The 18,896-nt window shown below is 44.9% G+C and overlaps 1 protein-coding gene across 4 annotated transcripts in view; it reads right to left on the reverse strand.

Moving 5' to 3' along the window:
* Positions 1-346: 346 nt before the first annotated feature.
* LOC306784635 (ras and Rab interactor 2-like) overlaps positions 347-18,896 on the reverse strand; it is a 40,427-nt gene continuing 21,877 nt past the window's right edge. For 2 of the 4 annotated variants that reach the window (XM_079278680.1, XM_079278681.1), the window contains 11 exons: positions 16,997-17,091; positions 16,564-16,762; positions 16,367-16,481; positions 14,848-14,920; positions 14,551-14,642; positions 9,049-10,470; positions 5,527-5,609; positions 5,056-5,281; positions 4,571-4,702; positions 1,927-2,090; positions 347-1,594 (listed from right to left, as the gene is read on the reverse strand). In XM_079278680.1, coding sequence (XP_079134806.1) covers positions 1,268-1,594; positions 1,927-2,090; positions 4,571-4,702; positions 5,056-5,281; positions 5,527-5,609; positions 9,049-10,470; positions 14,551-14,642; positions 14,848-14,920; positions 16,367-16,481; positions 16,564-16,762; positions 16,997-17,091 — 2,928 coding nt within the window. In that variant the 3' untranslated portion in view covers positions 347-1,267. Of the gene's footprint in view, positions 1,595-1,886; positions 2,091-4,570; positions 4,703-5,055; positions 5,282-5,526; positions 5,610-9,048; positions 10,471-10,617; positions 10,794-14,550; positions 14,643-14,847; positions 14,921-16,366; positions 16,482-16,563; positions 16,763-16,996; positions 17,092-18,896 lie in introns of those variants that run through there. The other 2 variants (XM_079278682.1, XM_079278683.1) reach the window with 2 other exon arrangements.

Here is an 18,896-nt window from a genome sequence, read left to right on the forward strand (position 1 = left end):
GACCCGCAGTGCTATAACTAACGTTAAGTCTGAAAAATAAAACTTCTAAAACTTTCCATGAAATGTGTTTGTTTGAGTTCATAGAGGAAGATTTTAGAGAACTGAGAGATATTATCCTGGCACAACCTTTTCTTTCACCTGTTCTTAAGCCACAAACACAGGTGAGAAAACAAATTAGCTCATAAAATGAAAAATGGATCACTCATATTTTTCTCTCACTTGCCTCTCAGGGCTTCCGTAGATTATTGACCAATCAGAAACAAGTCAGGTTTTGTTCTTCTGCATTTCTGTACAGAAGAACATTCAGTGTCTAGAAGAAAAATAAACACAATGACAAATGGTTCATTTGACTTTATACATCAAACCACAAAGGCACATATTCCCCGACATCACAACCTTCTGTTTGGACCTGTGCTGTCAAAATGGACACTTCTTCCAAAAATAATTTAGCAAGAAGTCCGCTTTGAGCTCTCCATAACAAATTATAGAAACAGTGTTGTTTTAAATGGACTTTCAAGCTATAAATCCAAGTCTATCGAGTCCTGTACAGAAATATTAAATCAGAATACAAATATTTAGTGATGGAAAATTTGAATATAAAAATATTTCTACACAGACATACAAGCTACAATTGACCAGCAATTGTAGAAAATATACATAAGAGCAATAAAAAAACTATTTTTACAATATAGTTCATTTGACTTATTAAATCAACGTTTTAGCATGACGTTTTTATCTGGGTCATTTTGATGAAAGCTGACTAATCCCTGGATGATAGCTGAAAGCTTTCAGTAGCAACACACTGTATGTAGTATGTTCAATTCCTTTTAAAGGGACCCGAGACAACAGCAATTAAGGCAAACGTTGGTTACATAACATGCAATATTAAACCTCTGCTTTAAGGATAGCAAACGTGTCCAAGGAACCTTTCACCTCCATTATAATACTTCACATACTCAAAATCCTGCAAACCAGCCTCTATACACGATCTGATACCACTTCACCTACTTCACATTCTTTTTGACCCAAACTGAGCCACAGTCTTGATCCTACCCCTTGGTGGTCCCTCAGAAGGTAAATTACCTTATTTGCCTTGCATCATATTTGACATTTTATCTCTGCATCAACATGCCAATATACAGCTCGGTTTCTGTTTCCATTCTGACGTCCTCAAAACTATCTACAAAATCTATAAGCGCCACCATAATACCACAAAGCATAAGTATTGTTTAGGATCAAGCGCAGCACGCTGCGATAATCTCCGGATCTAATCAACTTGAAGGCAGTTTCCATTGTGCATGATGGCAGGGACACAGAGGTTGAGGTTTGGGACCCTCCTGTAGACAAAGTGGAAGATCTGTGCCCGGGGCCGGCCGTGGAGCTCGGCTTTGATCCGTTGAGGGTGTGTGTCCGGAGCCAGCTGCTGGCTAGTGTCCTTGGTGGCCAGAAACAGTGCGAAGGTGTCAGGGTCCGGGATCTTGAACTTGTAAGCGCAGAGTGAGCACACCTCCTCTGTGGTTGTGTACGGGTGGACGATCAGGGTTTTGGCCGTGCAGCCTGTGTCCACTTCCTGCAGGGCGACACGGAGATAGTTCTACAGAGAGGAACAAAAAGCCCTGTGTTAACATTTGGCACAGATGGAAATCTCCACAATGAATGAAAAAAGACAGAAAAAAGACATGCAGTGATAGCTGTAGAAAAAAGAAATCCCATGCAGTTTTTTTATGTTCCACTAGAGGGTGCTCTCTAACAACAAATAAAACTGAACCGTGGCTCCAAGTCCTCATGCTGTGATATTAGTAGAAATTGTCGATTTATTCCCGTTCACTGACGAGGGCCGAAACGCATGCTGAGCGGTCTTTTGAATCGGTACAACTTGGACTCACTGCCTGGATGTTCAAGTCGGGTTCAGGTCAGGCGCGATACCTGAAAGTCGTCCACAGACGGTGCTGAACGTTGGGTGGTTCGCCGTCTGTGCCACTGGTGCAGAGTGTTCCTGGCCTCAGAGCTCAGCACCCGCGCTGCCTGCTCCTCCTGGAAGTTCTTGATGAGGGCCATGGCTCCGTACGCGCTGGTCAGGTAGTAGCCCCCTGGGGGGTGGTGGGGGGGGAGGGTTAGGGTTAGTAATGTTTTGAGGATGGATGGAGAAAAAGAAACCAAACTGAGCTAGTTATGTAGAAATGAAACCAGCGGACATTACATGGGCAAGGGATGAACACTTCCTCCAATGGAACAGAAATGAATCACAACATAATGGACGGAAGCTCTAGGACACACACCACATACATTTGAGCTTACTCTACGTGCCAGACAGGTTGACGTTGACAGGAAAATATTTCATTCTGGGTGGAGTCAGCCGCCTTTTTCCTCTGAACCTGTTCCAGCCCATTCAAATCAAACGCAGACTGGAATGTCCTGCCAATGTCAAAAGGACTTTCCTTCCTACATCTTAAGTTTCTCAACCTGATTCACAGAAGCTTCCTGGTGACTTCCACTCAGCTGAAGGCCCTGGTACAAGACCTGTGTTAGATGCCACCAATGTAAGAATCACAAAACTTCCAAAAACACTTCAAAATGACTTCATCTACCACAAGAAAAGCCTTCAACATCAGCATTTATTTAAGCAGCATGTGATAGTAGCACTGTCTTAGGAGTCACAGGATGTTGCTGGTGCTGATCATCATACTGCAGTAGTAACAGTCATGCCTTGTCTTGTCTTCACTGTACTGCAGTGATCAATTCGGGACATTCCAAAGAGCTGAGATGAGAAGAGCAATGTCCATCTCACGTCTGTGTGTCGAGTACAGAGCAGAAGCTAGCATGTCGTTAGCATAGCCCAGCAAAGACACAAGACAAGTTAACAAATATGCCTCCCGTGGATGGATTAGGGCAGGGATTCCCAAAGTGGGGTGCGCGCACCCCTGGGGGTGCGCGAGCTGCCTCTAGGGGGTGCGCGAGAGGAAAAGTGTAATGGCGGTCTGATGGTGTAATAATATTAAATATAAAAAAAAAATGTAATTTTAATTTAAAAACTGTCAGGTGGGACATCTGAAGCTATCAGTCGTAAAAGAGGAGAGGGACAGAGAGAGAGAGAGAGGAATCGGAGGCGAGGGGAACGGAGAGGTGCAGCACAGACAAATCGGGAGCACATCGGCCCATCGCGGAGTCAAGGTGAAAAAGAGGAAACGAGAGTGAGCATCAGACTGGGAAAAAAAAGAGGAAATATGATGAAAAGTATGTGTGTCTGGGCTTCACTTGGATTGGCAACGCAGATTGCCCAAAGCCACAGTGCGTGGTGTGCAGTGAGGTTCTGGCTAACAGTCTGAAGCTCTTATTTACGTCACCACCTGAACACCAAGCATGCCAGTGCAAGTCAAAAGCCCCTTACATTTGTTATATCGAAATTGGAGGAGTTACAAAACAGCCAAAAACAACTGGAGTCTCATTCATGTGTTGGGTCTATAAATGACGCACTACGGGCTTCATATCTGGTTACAGAAGAGCGAGAAAGGGGCTACCGCACACAATCGCCGAAGACGTGAGCTTGCCAGCTGCCAGAGAGATGGTGGAATGTATGATTGGGGAGAAAGAAGCAAAAAAGTTGGACATGATCCCGGTGTCCAACAACACTGTGTCGCGCCGCATCGATGCTTTGTCCGAAGACATCCTGGCTACATTAGTCGCTCATTAATTGTAAATTAAATGTGATAATCTGCCTCTGAGCCTGTGCGTGTGTCCTCGCATCCGTATTGCTCTTTAAAAGTGACGCCTTGTGTAACTGAAAGTTATTGAAACTTTGTTGCAGTGTTTCAGGGCGTTTTCACACCTTCAGTTCGTTTGCTTTGTTCCGATTCAGGGATTAATATGATACAATGTTGCAGTTGCTCCTTTGTTCGGTTTGTGTTCACACTGCAACATTTAACAGCGGACTAAATCTTGTAAACAAATGCCACGCGCGAGCAAACTGTTCTCTCATTGGTCCAATTCTTATGCGGCTATGAAGGCTTAAAAGGCTCTGTTGCTTCTTTTTTTTTTTTTTTATTAAGGGGGGGGGGGGGGGGGTGCGCGAACCCAGTCGGGATGTAGAAGGGGGTGCGCGGCCTAAAAAGTTTGGGAACCGCTGGATTAGGGAACGGGACTGCCGGGCACAGGGGCCCGAAGTGCCAGCCCCTGTTGAATCTTGTGTGTTTGTATAATTGTCAATTTGTGGTTTTGGAGGGAGCTACCTGGTGAAACTATTCCAGCACTCCACACTTCTTATGTCACACTCTCAAATAATAGAGATATAGCATGCATCTCACCCTACATTACTTTTAATATAAAAGTTTAGACAAAATACAACTTGTTATTTTGAGAGCTTCAGAGGTTTTAGTAGTTTGTTTGCTGTCTCCTCCTGCGTACAGTTTCTACTATAAGCTAAGCTAAATACACCCAGCCCTGTACTAAATTAAGGCTAGTACAATATGTGGCCTTGTACCCTCCTCTCACGGTGTATTGTGTGTTTTCTCTCAAGTGTTACACACCAAGAAGGTCATGGATGAGTGATATGGAGCAGACCAACAGGACCTACCTTCTCCTTGCAGCAAAGACGGGTCCAGCAGCTCCATCATGTACTGGATCTCTGTGTCCAGCTGAGGCATGTCACACTGAGCCACCACATAAGTCAGCATGGGCAGGAAGTCATCGGCACCGAACATCCTCCCTGGTAGGAAGCAGACGCAGAGCGGTGAGGCAGGTCCAAAGGTCATCGCTGTAAACACAATCTGAACCTAAGGCTGAAGAATCTGGTTCAGAAGAGGAGACTTCCTCTGTTTACTCTCACTGAGATTTCTTCCTTGTTTTTTTTTTTTGCTGTTCCGATGCTCGGTTCAAAGCACAGAGGATGTCGTATGCTGTACTGATTGTAAAGCCCTTTACAAGCCCTTATATAGCCCATCATTGTGATGCTGGGCTATACAAATAAATTAGATTGGATTGAGTTCAAAATGACTTGACTTGCAATATTGGTTTTATTCTCAGGCTTTCTGTCTCATGCAGGGTAGCACTTCTCCATACCTGAGTTATCCTGCATGATGGTGTAGATGAGTTTACACACACGCAGCAGCAATGACACCTTTTTCTCGGGAGAGTACATCTTCCTCATGTTTAGGAACTTGTGGCGGATCTTCTCGATAGCCTCGGGGTTGGGAGGCACGGCTCCGTCCACCCCTAACTCCTGCGGCCTCTTGGTCTTAGCCACGGCCAGGTTCTCCCTCAGCTGCTGCAAAGCTCCGCTGTTCACCTGTAGAGAGCCACCGACCAACCAATATGCTTACTTTACCCAGTCGACCAGTAAAGAACAGTTATTTTTAATGTCTCTTATCGCCTCTTTTGGGGATTTGATTTATTTTTTTTTAACATTGTGATCCTTCTCAAGCTGAGAACATATCCTTTTCTAATGAGCGTGGGAACTAGGGAATTTATGATATTGTGAAATGGGATGATAGAGTAACCCTGCCGGAGAACAAGAGTCCACCTATCTCTTACCTGGAAGTCATGTAAAGCCGTCTCGATCACACTCCTCAGAGGCTTTAGGACACACTTGTGCATGGCCTTCTCAAGCACCTGGTCTGTAGAAGATGGCACACACACACAGGCCACGTTATCGCAAACCAATAGATCAAGAAATCATTAAGGAGGAATGATGAAGAAACTTTTGCACCTGAAAGTGCATCATGGCCTCTTGAGTGAGACCAGCGAGGACACATCACACTAAACTGAAACTGCTCTGTCAGCTACTATAAAAGTTAGAAGCAGAGCACTGTTTGATCACCTGAACACTGAATCACATATAAATAAATACACACACATAAAAAGCACAATCAAGACGTTGTACAAAGTCAGCTGGCGGCCCAGCCCAGATCATCACAGTGGTATATTCAGCTCTGAGAACCTAAATCTCCTCAGCCTGATGATATACAACTATGTCTGTGCTAAGTACACTTCATCATGTTCCACTGTGGGACAGTTACAGAGCATCACAGTGAGGAGGCCGTGGGCTTGTTTAGGGAGAAGACTGTCTTTCTTTCATATCAATCTTGTTGTCAACAAATCCCATGAAAACACCAACAACCAACCACCTATTCCTATTTTGTGACTTCTCCGTCCTGTCCGTGTCCCTCAGCCTCCGGGACTTTCATTCCTGCTGGACATGTAAATCCATGAAAAGGGGTCGCATAATTTGATTTAAAAAAAAGGCCAAGTCCTCATTGAGCAAACATTACTGAACAGGAGCAAACCAAGCCAGTAGCATCTGTTTCTAGACAGGTATACATTCACAAAAAAAGACATTTCATAGAAATGTAGCAAATCAAATCTGAACGCTTTCAGTTCCTGGTTTGAAACGATCCTAAAAGGACCAGTGTGCAGGATTTAGTGATGATTGCTACGCCCCCGCCTACAGTGGCCTTCAGGGGCGTTCATACCACCAAGTCCAAGCTGCCACTTCAACTTAACAACGGGACAGTCTCTCTCCAGAGCCAGTGTCTGGTTTGTCCCTTCTTGCGCTGCTGTAGAAACATGGAGGTGTAACGTGGTGGACTCTGTGAAGAGGACCAGATGTAGATATAGATGGCTCATTCTAAGCTAACAAAAACACGAGGACTCTTAGTTTCAGACTGATTTATACACAAATTAAAACATAGTTAGGAATATTAACACATTTCTGCCAATAAATACCCCTAAATGCTACACACTGGAACTTTAAGCAACAAAAGTGATAAATAACTAACCTCAAAGTCTGACCTTCACCAGTCATATTTGTTTCGACCATGACGAATGGAACTCTATTCAAAAGTATAGCATTCATTCAGGACCTCCACAATGACTCCATCTGTACCTCCCACCTACACACATGGGCTTCAAATACTCTCCTGCCTACCTCAACTATGTACAGCATGTTGCATTTACACAACTGTGTCTTGTTGTTCACTTGCAGCACTGACACAGCTGTTCACGCACAAGCATCCCCAGCCTCCAGGCAGAGTTCATGCAATGAGCTCCACACAACTAACTGCACGCTTTGCAACAGCATCAACAGGCGAGCGTGGACAAACAAGAATCCTGATCTTGTGGAGAAATGTCTGACTTTACGGTGAGTCAGGGGGTGAATGTGCTGCACTTGCACTACAGCATGAAAGTCTCCACACTGTGTGTGTGTTGTGGGTCGCCTGAGGTAAGGGTTCTTTACTGCACAAGACTAATACATCTGACGTGAAGAACAACGGGAGGCCTGAGGTGTTTACAGAGGCCGGAGAGACCCCACTGATCCTCATGTGTCCACAAGGAGCAGCACAGAGGCTGCTAAGGACACACGGCATGTAGGCACACACACACACACACACACACACACACACACACACTTTATGACTGTAGACTTCCTGATTCCCCCAGAAAGGCTCACTTCCTTTGTATATTGAGCAATGTTTGTTATTGGGCTCATTCTCAACTACAGCCTGTTCAAAGTCTTCCTCAACTGCAATAAACTGTTGGGGACCCTGTGATAAACAGGGTGTACACACAGACACACAATAACAAATACCACCAACAAGCGCTATAAGAGAAAAGCACTAGAAGTAATGAACACAGAATTCTGCAGTTTTCTGTTTTACGTCCCACAAACAACAGCTTTCCTTTTCCTTCCCATCCTTCCTCCGTTTGTTCCTCCATGGCCATGAGTTAGGGTGTGTTCAGACAGGTATACAGCCTCACTCAAAAGGTCTGGACTTCCAGCTCCCCCTTTCACTACAAACACAACATATCTTTCCCCCAATGTCAGACTTTCAGCCGTAACCTTTCTGTAAACACTCAGAGCCCAGACGTCAGCTCGGCTCCATTTCTCCTTTCTCTTGAAGCTATTCTGTGGGATTGTAGCTTGTCGTCCAGGCTGCCTGCTAGCTGCTCGTAGCTCACGGTTTTGTTTTGGTTTTCCACCGAAAAATGAATAGCTGTAATTTTGACACACCTCTAACCATCTATCAATTAGGCCTCCGGTAGATTTCTCTCATGATCGTGCCTCTAAAATAGTTTGGAATTCCAGCTCAGCCCAAACAGTTATTGAAAAACTTGATTCCTATTTCCATAGTCTCTTTATAAACAAATTGTGACATTTAATGTGCGTATCTGTGGTCTATCGGCACAACCAGAACGGATCACTGCTCCGTCTCTGAACAAGGCTTTGCTGTTATTGTTTACAATGAACAAGGGACATGAGATGAGTGCAAAGACACACTTACATATTCATGCAAATACTCAAGTGCACAATAATCTGATTGGAATGAAACGTCCCTTTGATAGAGCTGCTCACGCCTGCAAACTTTATTTTTACAATCATCATGACCTCAATGGAACAAAGCAACAACTTTGATACTGTACAACAGTGCAACAGTACTGTTTTCTTTTTCATTTTCCATGCAACTAAAGAAGCCAATGATCACAAATGTTCAATAAATGTTGCTTGAATAAACAGTCAACATATCTGCCAGCTTCCAGTACTCAGTGCTGCGGAGACACATTTCAGTGAGGACCAACATTAGGTTTAATACCAAGCAGGCCTAATTAAAATACAAATGAAATGTATGCTTTTTAAAAAAAATAAGCCTCAACTGCACTGTAAGGTTATGGCAGCCAACAAGAGCCAAGAATTACTCGTTGGGGCACAGCACACACTGGCATTTCTGAAACTCAACACCGGTAATGAGGAAGGCTAATTTGGAAAACTTCTAATAGTGTGTCTCAAGGCAATGACACGCCTGGGCACTCACTGAATGTCAGGTTGCCCAGAAATACTTTTCTGAAGCAGCATTGAAGACATTTCACTTCTCAAATGATACTGGAAGGAAAACATGAAGATAAGTGAATGCTGTCAGAGATGGGATATCTAAAACATTACACACATGTGCCCACGCATGCAGACGCAGAAGCTTCACCAAGTCAAGACCCACGATCCCGCCACGCAAACAACAAATCTCAAATGGTTTTAAAGAGTTGCAGCCTTCTTGGCCAACTTACCGATCTGGTCCTCGGGTATAAGTGACTCTATAGGGGGGTCCAGTTCGGAGCTCTGGCCCAGGTAAGCCTTCATCTGTGTCATAAACTGCCTGAGAGTCTGCAGAAAATCCGTCCCTGAGGTGTGACAGCCTCGGTTCTCCTGAACAAAGCTGATGTAGTCCTGGACCAGGGAGCCAAAATATGAGCTTTTGTCCCTGGAGAGCTCAGCGATCCTTTTCACCGCCCGTCTCTCGGGGGTCATGAGGGAGCTGAGCATGCCGCTCACCTTCAGGAAGCGTCCCTTCAGGGCCCTGGGGAGGATGAAGGAGCCACCGCTCAGACTAACGCCAACCATTCGCCCCCGTGCTTTGAAGGATGGACGGTGGCGCATTTCTAGGTCCGTCTCCAGACCGACCCCATAGTCTTCCTCCTCGTCTTCTTCCCCGTCCTCATCGTCTTCACTGCTGTCCTCCACTGGGTCTTGATGAGTAAGGTGTCGGGATGGACTAGGGGCCAGGCCCAGGGAGAATCCGGGAGACTGTGAATATTCCAGTGAGTCAGAGGAGGAAGTGGACATGCTCATGTCACTGAGCCGCTGGCGTCCCCTCTCCTTAGGAGTGGACGGACTCCTAGCACTCTTCTCCAGTAGTACATCAGCAGGGACGGCAGGTGGAGGCTGGCAGGGTGGAAGGTTGGCTTGGGACAGAGCCTTGGCAATGGTCTCATCATCCAGGGCAATGTGGCAGCGGTGAGCTTCCAGATCAGGCTTCTTTGGCCTTGGAGGTGGTGGGTTTGAGGGCACAGGGACTGGTGAGCTGGCTGTTTTGGATGGGCTGCTATGCTTGGCACCCATTGATGGTCGAGCGGGAGCCTTGCGCTTGCTGAGCGACGGTTGCTGTCTTGTAGACACAGCAACGGCCTCTGGCATGCTCTTGGGTCTGGTGGTAGCTGCCGGAGGTCCAGGCGGTGGAGGAGCAGGGCGCCGGCGTGGCATCGAGCGGGGGGGAGGAGGGCGAGGGGGAGGTGGCCGCGATTTGCCGTTCAGTTTGATCTTGTCCACGTGCTGCTCGCTACCTCGGCTGCTGCTGAGCGGCTTCACGGGCGATTTCTCTGCATTCTCTAGGTTGTTATCGGACTTGACAGCACGTGAAGGTGGATCGTCCTCACGGCGGTGATGGTGGTTGCGACGAGTCTGGAGAAACAGGGGGTTGACAAAGCACAGAGGACCACTGGAATGTCTTCTGTCAAGATGAAAGGAAGGTGGTGGAGCGCCGGACCGCAGAGTCGGGGGTGCACTGTCGCAGTGAGCCCCGGTGTGTCTCAGCCGTGACCCCTCGACCTCCCTATTCCTGTTAGTTCGCTGGGGGCTGAGGGTACGGCTCAGAGGGCGACAGGGACGGGGGGAAGGGCGCCGCTGACTGCACAGGGCAGCGTCCCAGAAGCCTGTAATAGAGACACAGACATATTAACTATCTGAAAGCTAGACACATAGCCTACCTCTCCTCGGACAATTCAAGGCTCAGAGTGTTCAAATCAAAAGATCAGTTAAAGCAAAAGGTGAAAAAGCACAAAAACAGCATTCTCAACTACTTCTCATCAACAGCTCAGACTTTTCTTTAAAGTTTCCCTCAGTTTTTCTCTTTGCCGGTCTTTGGTCTTGCTGGTGGCAGAAGCGCGGTGAGTTCAGCCCGTGTCTCTTGGCTCGCATTCACAGGGTGCCGGTACACACCCAGAGACCGAGAGAGGGAGTCGCCCATGCTAATCATAGAGTGGGAGGGCACTGCACACACACGGCACGCAGCTCCAGTTCCTCCACTCCTTCTTCCTGCTCGGTTTTCCTCTCTCTTACGTCTATGCGCTACTGAGTAGTTGTAGGACAATGTTCCGTTGTTACCAGCAAACCTCATTTAAATGATATTCTGCCTTTTGTTTTTATATCGACAGAACAAATGGAAGACATGTGCACTCATTTTGGTGTTTCTGTGTGCTGTTCCACTGAATCCATCCATTGTGTTCAGCTATATGGCATGGCAGTCCTCACACTAACACTCTCAGCTTTAATAACAACTTGAAAATAAATACTATATTGTAGCATGAATGACAACACAATGATTTCACCAAACTGAAAAGAACAGACAACAAATCATGCCAATCCAAAATATCTATGCAGGGATTGCATCATAAACCCAGTGACGACAGTTTTCCGTGGGCTAAAAATGGAAACGATACTCTTGCATTCCTGTGGCCACAAATAAGCTGTTATTCATACCTGTTATAGTACCTCAGCGTCTGGAGACTGAAATCTGTGCGTGGTCTTCATACTGGCCCATGTGAACAATGACCACCTGACACTGTGGAGTCTGTCTGCAGGCAGCCCACCCCAAATAGCACATCTACAACTGACTGACTGCTGTTCCCTTTAATTTATGTTAACATGTATCTGTGATATTTGACTGAAAAAGAACATACTATAAATTCTCAGATCAAAGCTGGTGTTCAAACAATGGCCGACTTAGACAACATTAGACAACGTGTTAACATGAATTAAAGGCAAACAGCATGAACAACACATTAAAAAGGCAGCAGATCAGAAAACAGTAAGGCTCATTGCTCCAACATAAAAAGGCACAGACATGAGCCGACGTGGAATCGTGACTAAGAAAAGCTTCGATCTTTTAAACTCCCGTGCGGGGAAACCACCAATATTTTCAAAGCTCCTCAAAGTTCACCATTTTCTGCGCCAATCCACGTCTGTGTAGTTAGAAAATATTGGATGTGCACAAATGTGTCGGATTGCAAACAACCAGGTGGGAAAGTGGAAATGTTGCCTTTAAACCAAGAACATAGTTAGCAGAACGCTGGCAAAGCACAAAAGACATTTTCACAAATCCCTTACAAATGAACTTCAGTTACAAAATCCACTGCTTGTGTCTGGCGCTGATCTTTGTGAATTGGCTTGTTTTTGCAATGAGGCTCATTTGCACAGACCAAATGTATGCATATTACCTGATTTAAATACAGGCAGAAAGAACAGGATCACTGAGTCTTTCTTTCTATTGTTACAACTCACCCCTCTGCTCGGGGCCCTTGTGGCTCAAGAGTGGGTTTCACAGTGCTGTGGTGTGTGAAAGGCCCATTATACTGCATCATGCTGAGTCTACAGACATGCTAACGGCTCTGTGAGGCTGCACTTGGGCACAGCAGTGATGTGAGCTAATGCTAACATTGGAACGCTAACATGCTCACATCGGCCAAGCTATATTTCTGATGTTAAGCAGATGTAACGTTAACCACGTTCATCTTGGTTTATTGTCTAAGCATGCTACCATTAGCTAATTAGCTGATGTACAGCTGAGGCTGATGGGAATGTCATTCGTTTTGCATTTAGTCATCAACCCACGTACACTCTGTGATGACTGTGCCAGAAAAGTTACGATACATCCCAAGGAGACATGAACATGAAGAGATTCAATGTCAGTCCGGATCAAAATGGTGGACCGACTCAACATTGCCATCCCGTAAGTTACGCTGCTATTTTGGCTACAAACTAAGTAAAGTCCTACTCTCATGAGAAATACATTTTTTTATGATCAACAACAGGAGTTAATAAGTGCCTCAAACAACGCCGCTGAACATCTGTTGCAAAGTCACTGCAATATTCATTTGACTCGGTTTGTAACATGTGTTTGTGTTTCACATGTGCGTGCCCAGAGTCCACACATACAATATGACAGTCTGCTTTAAGGCTTTAAACAGAAGCGTTCCAGTGGAGGAGGGAGTTCCCCTTAATGACTGTATAAGTTAGCTATGGGAGGCTGGCTCTAACTCCTTCACATCAAACGGAAAAGCAGCAGAAAGCCATTGCAGTGCAGCCTTAGGACTGATTTATTCTGTGGAAAAGGTTTGTGAGGTCGCAGAGAGCTGCAAAGACACACTACTAAAAAATGTGACATATGTGGATTTCCGAACAACTACCTCACATGCTGTTCCGAGAACAACAACAACAACCTTATTCATTCTAGCTACAGAAGCTCCTCCTCAACATTCAACTCTTCCATATTTTTTTTATCAAGCCATGGGTTTGTGTGTCCAAGAAATGACATGGAATCCACCAGCTCTATGTATGGCTCAAAACGCACAGCCACCTCCATGCATAGGAGAGCAGCTTTTCACATTTGTCAGTGGGTCTATGTGATGTCAGCAATCACACTTAGTGTAGCTTTCCACTCGCCACTCCCTCCTCCCCCACATTAAGCTCTGAGCTATGTCGAAGGCTCTACTGTATGAAGCTGACTCACCGCAGATTCCCAGAGCTGAGACTGGAATAACTTTGAGAGATGAAGTGACTCAATCTGCTGTGAAACCGGGCCTGAATGCTCAGCAAAGGAAAACGCAAATACTGGCAGCTTTGTCTCTGTTTGCCTGCTTAGTCGACTGAATGTTAGCATGTTGTAGCAGGTGTGGCACTCGCACACAGGCACCATTAGGTTAAAGATAATGTACTGTATTAAAGTGCAACACTGCTGTTTTAAGCTTGTTTTTAGCCACTTTACTTAATGTTTAAGAAATAATAAAACATGTTGTCAAATAGGTTTATTCAATTTCTATCCAAGAGCTGGATGATACAATTTGTATCAGTAATTCTCCTGCGCTAACATTTTAGCATCAGAGCTTTTATTCCCTGTCATGGTTTTTTTGGGGGAGGAGTTTTTCCTGTGCTGATATGAGGGTCCTGGGACAGAGGATGTCGTATGTGTACAGATTTGTGATTTGGGGATCTATAAATAAATAAAGTGAATTGAATTAATTTGTACACAAACAGAAATGTAAAAATGACAATTGGTAACGAGTCAATGAACAGAAATAATTGTATCAATCTGCCCAGCATTTCTTTTCACAGTCTCCTAAAGTGTGGGTTGCCAGATAAGGTCCGTGTGTGGAGGTTTCAGTACAGGGCTCTGTACAGACACATTGGTAGAAAACCTGGCAGCTGTTGTTCGTCAACAAATAGTCAACATCACACCCCAAATAGTATTTTTTGTGCATTTATTTTCATGTATTAACGAACTGAAAAATGTGTTAATAGGAGCTTTAGAAGTGCTGGTAATGCACATTTAATAATTAGGGAGAACCAGGCTAGCTGCCTCCCCCTGCTTCAAGTCTTTATGCTAAGCTAGGCTAATCACCTCCCATCTCTGCCAGTATATTAAGACACACAACCCACATCAAGCTTCTCTTGTAACGATCTTCTCATTTAAATTCCTAAAATGTTGAACCAGTCCTTGAAGTTTGAAAAAATAAATAAATTAAAAACTCAACAGAATGTTCACTTTGATGGATTACCGTTCTCAGACAGATTTTAAGTCTCTGCATTTTTTTTGCCAATGTGAAATGAATGGCTGCCTGAACAGTGAGAAACCAATCTAAAAGTTGTAGACCTCTTAAAAAACTGAAACTGGTATTTATATTTAAAAACTTGCAAAGGTTGTTTACTTGACATAATAAAATAATCAATGAGGCTACCTGCTCCCAGCTGAGCCACCTCCTCCAGTTCTTTCTGAGTCTTAGCCGATGCAATGGCCTCTGGGAGTTGGAGTGTGAAAGGCAGGACATCCCTAAGTGAAAGATGAACAATAAATGTGACAGAGAATAAAGATTAGAAATACAATATCAGAAAGAATGAGAAAATGTTGATACACTTCAGTATGTTTTGTGATATTGTATCGATTGATTTTTAATCAATACTTTAAAATATATATTTGTATGTTGACACAGAAGAAAACACAGAGAAGCTGGGGATAGGATGGATGGAGTGTTTACCTGCTAATACAGTAGAAGGCCACCAGGCGAAACAGATCTGCAAAGCTGATCCCAGATTCCTCGAGAGAAAAGGCTGCGAACAAATGAAATGTTTCCAGACTGAATTACAATTGATAGACTATAGCTCAGTCAGTCGTAGTCGCAGGGTATTTGCATTTGGAGCCTTTATTCTGTCACTAGAGGGGATGATCAAGAAAGTGAGGTCCTTCACTCTGCTCCAGACTTAATATCTCAAATACTGGATGCATTGTTGAGAATCTTTGTACAGATGTTCAAGGACCTCAGAGGATAAACCCTAATTGCTTTGGTGTACTAAAAGAAAAGACAGGGATCACAAGAGGATTGACAGTTTTGCTTTTTACCGTCAATATGGAATGCATTGCCGTGCAATTTGGTAGAGATATTCAGGGTTTGTAAGGGATGAGGTGACTTTTTATGTAGCGTCACCAGGAGGTCAAAGTCTTCAATTATCCTCTAAGATACTGTATCTCCACATCTATACTGATTGGCACAACATTTAGTACAGATCCTGGTTCCAGGAGGAGCAGTGGAATTTGGTAGACATTAGTAGCAGGGTTCAAACCCCTCTTCAGCAAACACACTCACTGTTTCAACAAGGTACTCCTACATCGGCGCTTTACTGTACAGTACCAATAAGTGACAATACCTTTGCCTTGCTTTGGAGCTGGCTAATCTGAGACTTCTAAGTTTTCTGATATGAATTTGCATAATTTCATTTCTACATAGAGCAACTATAAAGACAGCATTTACCCTTCCCAATGTGATATTTAAGCATCGCTGTGCTTGTTAGTGAGCAGTGTGCCTTGAAAGGACTGGTGATTTGTATTGGTTAAAAGTTTAGTTCAAACAGTCTAACTTGGCTAACTTTAAAACAGCAGGCAGTGTGAGAGACCAACTGGAGAGCAGCTGACCCACATCTAAAGGACAAACCCGGCCAAAGGCCGTCCCTCCCTCCTTCCCTCCCTCCGTCCCATGTGTGCTGTGATTTCAGCAGGGAAAATCCACAGCTGGTGTGTCATCACACTTTGGCACCATCACTGCTCCATGAACTGAATTATTGGAAGTGATAAGCACAGTTACAACTGGAATGACGTTTTTCGCGTGATACGATCATAAGAGTTAACCACCAGAATGCAGCTGTTTTTCTCGAATGGCATCATACGTCAACATCTTGACTGTCTTCAAGTGCACGTGTTCCCAAAGTCACACATGCACACAGCTGCTTAGCTACAGCACGTTACCTGTTCAATGTCACTGTTGAGGAAGTGCAAACAAACGTGACCATGACCAAACAGTCACATTCGAGTAACAGCTAACTGCTAGCAGGAATCTACTTTGGACACACTCAGAGGAGCTGACCAGGGAAACGGAAAGACCACAACTGGAGCTCTGTGATCCATCAGGCCATTACAACTTCTGAGTCAACGTGGATTTACTTTTTTAACAAACTATTTTAAGATGATCTGAAAGCCCCCCCCCCCCCCCCCATGTTCCTTACTGTACTGGCTCTCTCTGACAGGGAAGTGGCTGACTGGAGTTCCTGACGGGTCCTCCTTCAGACGCACAGACAGAACCTTTCTCTGCAGTACGGCTGACTTCCTGACCAGGAAAACCTGAAAGTTATGAAATATACAATGTTAGACAATAATCAAAATGAGACGCATTAGCACTTGTATTTGGACGGTAACCCCTCACCCCAGGAGGTTGTCTGAGCAGAATACGACCGGCCTCCTCTTCACTGATGGCCAGCAGCAGCCACACCGGATGGGTTCGACTCAGCCTGTCCAACACGCTCATCCTCCTTCGCAGGGAGTCGTATCCAGAATCCCTCTCACCCCCCTCCCCCCCACAGTGGGGGGACTGGAGGTAAACGCCACTCGCCTCACTCTCCAGCCTGGCAGAGAAACACAGAGAGAGAGAGACAGACAGAGAGTGAAACTCTTTTGCCATCTGCTGGTGACAACAAGTACCAATGTGTAGAGGTATTTACAAACACTGGTGAAGGAAGTCACATTCGGCAGAACGCAGAACAAGATGAAGGTGAAACACGGTGTGGCTCATCAAGATTTTCAGACACAATAAAAAACAAGACTAGTCAGGTTGAAGATAAGAGGAAGTGCTGTCGTACCCTCGTAGATCCATAGGCTCTCTGTTGGCTGTTGGAGAGGTCTGGACCATCTCTCTCTTCAGCTCCCCAATCTCCAATGCAAATGTATCAATCAGCTGGAAGCAGACAGAATGGGAGGGGATATAAGAAGGAGAAGTGGAGCAGGAACAGCAGTAAAGGAAAGCGACAGCATTGCTCAAACATAACTTAGAGAGCAAGAGACGGAGGGACTGTGCTGGTCACGTCTGGAACAAAGGGCAGGGTAACCGTTTCCTGTGTACCTCATTTCCTTTAGGAAGGAAACATCAAGACAAAAGCATTGTCAAAGAAGTGACCCACATCAACATCCAGAGTGAGAGGTACTGTGTGCAAACACATGCAGAACTCTGGTAGGAAAGCTTGACGGATTGCTCCTCTCGTGTCACGCAGGACTATTTCAGGAGGTCATGTCATGTCATCTATGTTTAGCACTAATTAGTCAACAGAGTGAACTGTTCAAATAAAAATGGCATGTAGGATTGTGTCTTTGTACTGTGTTTAGTTTTTGCTAACGTTATAAAAACTGATGGCAGATGTGGAATGTGTTTCACGATCGCTGAAACAAAGCACACCTAAAGCTCTTGTGGTCTGCTGCCCAATGCCTACAGGAAGTGTAATGTAGCCATTCAGTGAGTTACACTGTGGGCTACAACTTCAGCCCTGTTTTTTCAGTCTACATTTGATTACATTTTGACATATTGACACCATTAACAGTATGCAGAACTAGCCATTAGAAGTTCCTGTTTGCAATGTATCTACAGATGTACAGACAACAATACTGGATTACTTTGTTCCAAAGATTCTCAGGCAAGCTGTGGAGTTATGAGGAGCGTCTTTTTTCTATGGTTTCTATGGTGATCCATGGATGAAAATCTGCAGTAGATGTATTAAGAGATAATGGTAACCTCAGGAAGTGAGTGAATAAGTGTTTGATGTCTGAGCTCAGGTTTTACGGAGTTATGAGAGAAGAATTGCGATATCTAACACAAATTGCTGTCATCTGGTAAAAGTACTTCATTGTCTCATAAGCTGTGTTGTGCTGCCCCCTTGTTGATGAAATGAACAAATCAGTGGGACAAACTAGCAAAACTCACTTCCTGTTTCCTCTGGAACACCTGCGTGCACCTGTCCTTTTCTCCTCATGCAGCATATGAGAATACGATGTGAGAATCCCCCTCCGAAAAGGACTTGTTAGAAATAGAGTGGAAAAACTGCTCCGCTGTATGAAGACTTCTAGCAACTAATTGCTTCTCATGTTGTTGTTGTTGTTTTCCAGCCTTGTCCACATTCCTGTATTCTACATTGCAGAAATTCCTCAAACACATCCGAGCAGATGTTCACATTTGGCTGCTTTACTCTGATGATCTGGGTCAAACAGTGCAATCAAGTTGGCTTCCTAACGGTGCATCTGGATGCAGAGCGCAGTATAATGAAGACCACAAATGTGAGGTGATGAAGAGAAAGCATGTCAGTGTGATATTATCAGGCTTCTTCAGACGTGGTAAGCTTTACCCATGTAGTGCAAACACAAAGCATCATACAGAATCACTAGTTTACATTTCAACCAGTAGGATGCCTCCTTGTCCAAACGGTCTTCCGCCAGCTGGGCTCCAGACCACAGCCACCACAGGCCCCTCTGACTCCCCCCTCCTACGACAAAGTGGAGCCAGCTCTGTGAAAGCATCACACTCTACACAGCATGAGTGGACGGTGTTACTGGAGCCCTTAACACTGTACACCTCAAACACAAACGGAGGATGCTCAATTAGAACCCTGGTGAAGACAGTGACAAGGGTCTATAGACAACTGACCAGCACTGTGGAGAGACAGACAGCAAGAACCCCCGTGCCCTCTCTTTCTCCTCTGGTGACACGGAAATCGC

The sequence above is a fragment of the Melanostigma gelatinosum genome (assembly GCF_949748355.1).
Source record: "Melanostigma gelatinosum genome assembly, chromosome: 11".
In the NCBI taxonomy this organism is placed as follows: Eukaryota; Metazoa; Chordata; class Actinopteri; order Perciformes; family Zoarcidae; genus Melanostigma; species Melanostigma gelatinosum.